The sequence below is a fragment of the Sprattus sprattus genome (assembly GCF_963457725.1).
Source record: "Sprattus sprattus genome assembly, chromosome: 1".
Lineage (NCBI taxonomy): Eukaryota > Metazoa > Chordata > Actinopteri > Clupeiformes > Clupeidae > Sprattus > Sprattus sprattus.
The window spans coordinates 69,169,730-69,177,779 of NC_137920.1; the positions used below are offsets into that span (position 1 = coordinate 69,169,730).

At 48.6% G+C, this 8,050-nt stretch overlaps 1 protein-coding gene across 1 annotated transcript in view; it reads left to right on the forward strand.

Annotated features, from left to right (window-relative positions):
• The window catches only part of jade2 (jade family PHD finger 2), a gene marked incomplete at its 3' end in the record, with an annotated part of 67,291 nt that extends 59,880 nt beyond the window's left edge, over positions 1–7,411 (forward strand). Inside the window, exons 11-12 of the mRNA XM_080851179.1 lie at positions 1,073–1,198; positions 6,525–7,411. Coding sequence (XP_080707305.1) covers positions 1,073–1,198; positions 6,525–7,411 — 1,013 coding nt within the window. The remainder of the gene's footprint in view (positions 1–1,072; positions 1,199–6,524) is intronic.
• Between the last annotated feature and the right edge of the window lie 639 nt (positions 7,412–8,050).

Below are 8,050 nucleotides of genomic sequence, written 5' to 3' on the forward strand. Positions count from 1 at the left end.
TTAAGCAAGGAAGTATTCATTAATGACTATGTTATTACCGAACTATTCTTTAACATTCAGCCTGCTGTAGACGTCTTGCTCTGGGCCTTACCCGAAGGGGCCAGTCCATGTCTGAAACCCATCTCAGCAGTTCTTAAATGAGGGATTCACCCCGTGAGGTGATTAGGCTGATGTGCTGTGGAATGTTGTATGGTCTTTATGACCGTTATGTTAAAGTGACATTACTAATGAACAAAGGTCCGCAGGCCTCTCTGCTTCCCCTGTTAGTGTTTTTCCCCTCTGTGTGTGTGTGTGTGTGTGTGTGTGTGTCTGTGTCTGTGTGTGTGTGTGTGTGTGTGTGTGTGTTGGGGGAGCCCCCTGTGGCTGCCACACTTCTGAGAAGTCAGACCGTTTCCCCGTCTCTTCTCTAAGGCTAGGGGACTTTTTCCGCTCTCTCTCTCTCTCTCTCTCTCTCTTCCCCCCCCTCTCTCTCTTTCTTCCCCCCCTCTCTCTCTTTCTTTCCCCCTCTCTCTCTCTCTCTCTCTTCCCCCCCCCTCTCTCTCTTTCTTTCCCCCTCTCTCTCTCTCTCGCTGTAACAATTTGTACAGCTGGTTTTGTAAGCAGAGCCATTAAGGGTCAAGTGTTTTCTGAGAGAGTGAGTCTGTATTATCCACACACACACAGCATGGAGAGAAGCCCTGCAGCACTCCGCAGACTTACTCACACCATCTGCACACTGCATTTTACTGCCATGCGCACCCATGCAGATACATACATGTGTGCTCACACACAATCTATCACACTCTATCACACACTCACACACAAACTCGTTCTGATACACACACACACACACACACAGACAGCTGTGCTCCACATCCACATGCTTTGTCTGTTGAATGTACTATTGCTGTAGGTTCTGTGAGCCATATCATTCGGTACCCCTTGTGAACAGTGGCTCTGAAGGAGTAGCGAAGAAGCAGAGAAGAACTATTTCACTGATCCAACAGGGAATGTAAACATTCTCCTCCCAGTGCAGTGTGATCTCCCCCTTCAGCTCTCCAACACAGCCTCTTATCTGTCCTCTCCCGCGCAGATAAAACTCTGAAAGGAGAGAAGGGAAGGAAACCGAACGGCGTGAAGGAGCGAGGCAAGGAGCGCCGGAGCGAGGGAACCAAGGAGCGCTGGAAGTCAGACAACGGCTCTCTGCTCAGGCAGCTGGGTAAGTGCTCCTCTACCTCTTTTTCTCTCTCTCTCTGTCCCCTCTTTCCTCTTTGTCTTTCTTTTACCTCAGCGGGATGAAATGACACAGTGTGCTCCCCCCCCCTCCATGTGAGGTGACCTGTGCGCTCCAGCACTGGCCTCCACCCGTGGGAGCAGGCCTCTCTGTGTGTGCCCTGGGGCGGAGTCCCACAGGACCGCTCCAAATGTCACCTCTCTCTCCGCTCCCGCCCCGCTCAGGAGGAGACTGGCCTGGGAGTAGGGGGAGAGAGCAGATCGGTGCCTTTGATTGATCACGCCAACAGAACAAAAGTCCAGTGATCACGGATCAGCGCACACATTCAGCATGACACTTTATCAGCATTGTGCTGTTGGAACGAGACGGCATCAAAGGGATAAAATAATCGAAATCAATCAATCATCGATGCGCTCAACCTTGAATATTATTTATGTGCCCAGAGTTCCTGAGTTCCACATCCAGGACACAAATCACAGGTTAAGATTAAATGTTCCACGCCATCAGCAAAAACGACACATGACAAGCTAATGTCAGATTTATTTGTCTATGGATGTCAAGCACCTCTTTTGTTCCAGCAGTAGTGCTGGAAGTGCGTACGCACACTGGCAGGAAGTGCCCCTGCCCCTGTGTGTTTGGTCTGCGTGACCGAGTCCACCGATCTTATCTCCACACCTAGCTATTTTTAGATCAGCGTATGTTTATTTAGAGGGGGACATTGGGAAATCATCAGACAGGCGTGTTTCCGTGACGGAGCCGTTTCTCCTGTTACTGTGTGTTTGCGTGCGTGCGTGTGTTTTAAAAGCAGCCATTTGCTCTTTTTCACTCCCGACTACTGAGCCGTGGTGTCGGGGAGCAGATGTCACACACACATAATCACAACCTGCTTTCACTCTGACTCAGTTGTGACGTAGTTACCTCAGCAGGAATCTCCCTGTCCTCACACGCCTCTCAAAACCATCACGCGGATGTCGTCCTTTACACTCGCTGAAGCAAAGCTCGCTTCCAGTCGTGGTCAGCAAAGAGACGGCACAGTCCATTTCCTCTTGTCACAAACGCTGATGGACGTTGATTGATAAAGTGCGGTTGTCACTGGAGTGTCCAGCCTCGTCGCTGCCTCCCCCCCAGGCAGAGCAGACTCTTCTAGACCCAGGCAGAAGCAGACTCCCCCAGGCAGGCAGAGCAGACTCTCCTAGACCCAGGCAGAAGCAGTGGAGAGAGGGCTGGCCTAAGGGTGGTGTTGCTGCTGGGTTGCAGTCTGGGTTTTGTGGGTTTGAGGCCTGCAGGCCGTCGTGCTCCAGCTAAATCCTCCGGCTTTGCTGGCTGACATTCCTCCTTTAATGGGGCTAAAGCTGAGACCAGGAAGAGATGGAAGAAGAGATATTGACCCTCGTCCACACTGATAGCTCACTGCCCCCTAGGTGCTGACTTGAAGTGCATCAGCCTGGACTGGTTTCAATATGGGGCTCTAGTTTGGTGGTGAAAATGGCAGCGACATGCGTACTGCGGTAAAGGTGTGGTCAAAGGCACTAAGTGCCCAGAGCCAGGCCAAAGTTATTGGTGAAAGATTTTGGTTAAAGCCGACAAATACCATTGCCAAACCCTTTAAACTGAATGTGTCAGATGAGACATATACCTACATATTCAAATTGATAATCTAAATTAATTTAATGGAAGACATTTGCAACTTTGGAGCTAGGTATTTAAACAAAAAAATGCTCCCATCTTTGCTGAAACATTTAACATATCAGCAGATATTTTGGTCCCTGCTGAGGTCTGACTTGTGGGAGCAGAAGAGGTTAGCTCTATTTTCTAAGGAAATAAAAGTGTTTGGATGGAAACACGTGTTTTCTTAGTTGGCTACTTCCAATAGTATAGTCGACGTACTCTGTGGTGATGCGACAGAATGATCTTAAGCTTTCAATTTAGTGCGACAGCATATTATTTTCATCTACGGTAACTACTATGGTATAACGTTAATACGATTGAAATGTTTGAAAGGCTTCTGGTGACTGTGTAGATATACTAACGATATGGGATGTGCGGTAGACATAAAACACAAGCGCATCAGGGACCAGTAGCCCACATGAATGGGGAATGCATAAGATATGGGAGGATGGGAGCTATATTTATGTTGATGAATTTGAACACCTGCACAAACCTAGGTGCAATCTCTTTCTGCATTCTGTAGTGACCATGAAAAGAGATCTTTTGTGGAAAATGCCTTATTCTAACTGGACTACAATATGTGAATAGAAATAACAAGAAATGTTCCTTGCAAACACAGAAATATGTCAGCATGATGCACCAGCCTTTCAATAAAGAGAAGGTGATGGTTTTTGACAGATATATAAATCTGACTCGGGCAGTGTCGGGTCTTGTGATTGGCCCATTCAAATGTTCCCTGCCAAAGAAGAATATGTCACCACACCTTTATCCAAAATCCAAGCCTCAGGGGAAAGTTTGATTTATCGCTCGGGGATAAAAAAAAAAAAAAACCTGCCTGGGTGGAATCGGCCGTTTCCACCGCCAGACTCGGGCTTTTGGTCTCTCTCATGTGCATGAGTACGTTTATTTATCGAGCAGCCGCCTTTTTATTTTTTTGGGCAAAGTGACCTGCAGTTCAAGAGAGGTATTCATATTATCAGTATCTGTGCTCCCCGGTGAGAGGCAAGCCTATGGTCTTGCCAACGCCGCCGGCGGCTTTCTATTCCACAGGAGCTGCAGGAACACAGAGGAACTCTCTCCCTCCCCTGAACCCTGCACCCACACCCCCCCACCCCTCCCTGCGGTGCGTTACCCAGGAGACGGCTGGCACCTGAGAGCCGAGCGAAGCTGGCGTTGCTGGAGCAGGCCCTGCTGCACAAACAAATGTCTGGCAGCACCCCAAGCAGCACATTCCTGGCCCTCAGTAGCGTGGGACCCAGAGTGCCTGTGTGTCCTGCCAGCAGACCTAACCCCCCCCCCCCCAGCCCCCTAGCCCCCCCACATACACACACACCTCCCTGCCCTGGCCCTGCCCGCCCAGCTGCCCACTGCAGTGCCATGCTGTGTCATGGAAAGAGCACAGGGAGGAGGGAGGAGGAGGGGAGGGTTGGGGCAGTGCCTCACAGAAACAGCGGCTGTTTAGATGTGAGAGTTCAAGCTGTGTAGGTATGGACTGGAATGCGCTCCGAATATCAGCGGATACAGTTCACCTCAAGTATATTCTACATTCAAGCAGTATGCTTAAGAGGATGGCTAACCCAGGAATGAAAATGAATGAACTGGCCCCCTGATGGTAGAATACCATACTGTGTGCACTCACAGGATGTTCAAGCAGCTTTTTCACATGTAGTAGCAGTGGATGATGGCCATCCTTCCACCTCCACTCATGAAAGTTCATGCCCCATTAAACCAATACTTGTTTATCTTCTTCTACAAAGAAGAAGTGGAGTGCTTGCTTCAAAACCCTTACTTTTCAAGGGGTGTGTATTTACCGACAAGAGCCGTGTTTCTAGTATGAACAGGAATCCTGGCGAAAGCACTTCTCCTTTTTGGAGACTGAGAGCTGAACACAATCCCACTAAGAGATCGGCTTCAAAGTTCTGCTAGCCTATGCCTCATTCCCTACCATTGGAAAACAACGACACAATGTATCTTTCCCTGCAGGGTGGTTGGATTGGGGATTTGATGACATTATAAACTGCATATCATTCAAACTATGACATAGCATTCAGCAGTATCATGCCAGGCATAGTCAGCAACAGTGAGAATACCATTCCTAGCGCACGCAAGATTGCCTTTCAGCATGAGTATAGCAGCCATAGCTGTAGCACTGGCACACAAAGAGGCTTCAGAGAGGCGACTGATCTTGACACAGAAGGACTTAAAGTGAAGGGCACTGTTAAAAACCTTTGTCTTAATTGATTGCAATCTCAGTTTTAACAACCATATGAAAGCGATAACTAAATATTTTTTTCCCCCCACATCTCAAAAACAGAGCTAAACTTAGAGGCCTTATGGCAAAGGATGATTTAGAAAATCTCATTCATGCCTTTATCTCCAGCAGGGTTGACTGCTGCAGTGGTCTCTTCACAGGCCTTTCAAGAAAGACTATCAAACAGCTTCAGCTTGTACAAGATGCAGCTCCTAGAGTTCTGACGAAAACAAAGACCTTAAGTCGTTACACTGACTTCCAGTAAGTCACAGAATTGACTTTGAAGCACTACTGCTTTTTTATAAATCACTAAATGGGACAGGACCAAATTACCTCTTAGATATGTTTCACCTAAACACACCTGCTAGGCCTCTCAGGTCACTGGAGAAGAATCTGTTAGTAATACCTTCTGTGTGAGCTAAACATGCTCCTCAGCTCTGGAACCAGCTTCTTGATTACATCAAAGGTGCTCCAACTGTTGCCAGTTTCAAATCCAGACTTAAGACCCAACTGATCAAATGCACTCTACTGTTTATCTAAGTATATATTTATTATTTATTTATTCCGTCTTTTCGACATGGTTCCTCCATTTTATGTATGCCCTTTTAACTATGTTCTTTTACATTCTTTTACTTATATTTTGACTTAATATTTATCTTTACCTTTATCTTTCCTTTGGATGTTCCTTTTGCTCTTATTTATGTAAAGCACATTGAATAGCCTCTGTGTATGAAATATATATATATATATATATATATATGCTATATAAATAAACTTGCCTCTCCTCGCCTTCATAGAGTGTGGTGCCTCTGAGCCTGTAGTGTGGTTACTGTCCCCCGCTGTACTCCACAGGTAGAGCACCTCAGAGCACTAAAGTGGCACTCATGCCCACTCAGGCTGTATTTTTAACCACCGTGGGGATCTGTCTGTTGACTTGATGTTATTTATTAATTATAATTATTAAAAACCACCTAGTGGGCTACAGAGGAGTATAAACTAATTATCCCCTGAAAGCATATTAGAAAGTGTGGAGTTGGTAAGTGGACCATGAGTCTGCTGATGTGACTGCTTAATTCTTTTATAATTTTGTCTTATGCTTTTCCGTAGAGATATAATGGTGGTATGTGTGGTTTGTGTGAAAGAAAGGACGAAAGCAAAGAGATCACAAAGCTCAATGTGCTCCAAATAAATACGCAAGATGTTTATCTACATTATTTAAAACAACACGGTAGATATAAGATATGTCTATTGAAAGTAGAAAGATTACACATTATGAAAATGCTGTTACACTGTATGCAATGCACATACTAAAGCTTTATTGAAATCTCTCCTTGGAGTCTGTCATCTCACCTGTGTTTTGTGTGTGTATCTCCATGTTCGTGTTTGTTCCAGGTGTCCCTCTGGACGGCTCTTTGTTTGACAGCTGGCTGGCCCAGCCGGTGCAGATCACGGCCGACGACATGCTGAGCCGCTGGACGCTGGAGGGCGAGCGGCGCGACACCACGGCCAGCCTGCTGTCCCACCAGCTGCTTCAGGGCGAGCAGAACCTGCTCAACCTCATGATGGACCACTCCATGCAGTCCGCCTGGAAGACCCCCCAGCTGGGGCGCAAGGCCCGCACCAAACTCCGCACCAGGGCCCACAAGGACTCCACCTCCTCCTCCTCCTCCTCCTCTACCGCCGTCGGTGGGACTCCTGCGGTGGCCAAGGGGTTCCATGGGGTGTGCGAGGAAGGGCTTGTGCCCGGGCCTGCAGGTCGGCACGGGGAGAGACTTCGGGTCACCAGAGCCCTGCTGTATCACCACCACCACCACCACCACACCCGGCACGGTGCCGAGGCTCAGCCGGAGCCCCCGCAGCCCCCCACCTCCAAAATGGACTCCTGTCACATCTCCGACGAGAGAGGCCCGTGGCACCCGCACGTGGGGCAGTCCACCGCGGGCCCGGAGCCTGGAGGGCCGGCTTCGGCACCGGAGACCCTAGAGTCGCCAGTGAGCGTTGCGGGCAGACCCGCTCTGCGGCCGCGGCTAACGCGACAGGGCAAGTCCCGATCAAAGGGCGGCGGGCAGGAGTGCGCAGAACCAGACCGTGACTCGCAGCGACCCGAGGAGCCCGCGCTGCTCACAGGGGCCGCGCTGATGGCCGCTGGCGCCAACGGTTTCTTCTCGGACGCTGAGCGGAGCGCAAACGACTCTCGTCCGACCAGCCGCAAACTCCGCCTTGGCCAGTTGCTTGCTGGGAACGAGGAGGTGTTACGACGGAGCGTGCTGGCCTCATGAGGGGGAGAATGTATCTCCTGCTGCCGTGGTCACAGGCCATTCCCCAACCCTGCCCCTCAGTACAGTGTACACAGTTCTAGGTTCCTCTGTTTGCTTACCTGTCTATAGATCGCTTTATAGAACCGAATCTGTATAACCCTGTCAATCTGCTATCTGCTACATTTAAGAAGCTGATGTCTTAGTCCTAGGTGGCTTAGTCCTTTGGCTGCATTAAGGCAACATAACCATTTGTGCTTTTGAAACATCAAACAAACAAAAAAACGAAGAAAAAAAAAACGCTGTATGTTGAACATTAGTGAGACTGGACCTCAGCGTGGCTGTTGTGTTCTTTTTGTCCTCATTGGATGTTGAAGTGGACATGGGAAGCCATGTGATCCGGCACACCGGCAGCTTCTGGAAGGGTTCGGGAAGCCCTGGGACGGGGATGAATCATTAGGGGCATTATTAGCTGGGTTAGACTCTTCCTCTTCACGAACCTGAGATGAATTTGACAAGTCCAGTGGATGTGTCTCATTTGAAGCCTTGTCGTTGTTGAACTTGTATAGAGAATATCAGATTTCTAAGCCTATAAAAAGCACAATTAGTTCAACAGGGACTGTGGAAAACTCACTCATCAACGGGATACACAAAAACACACAC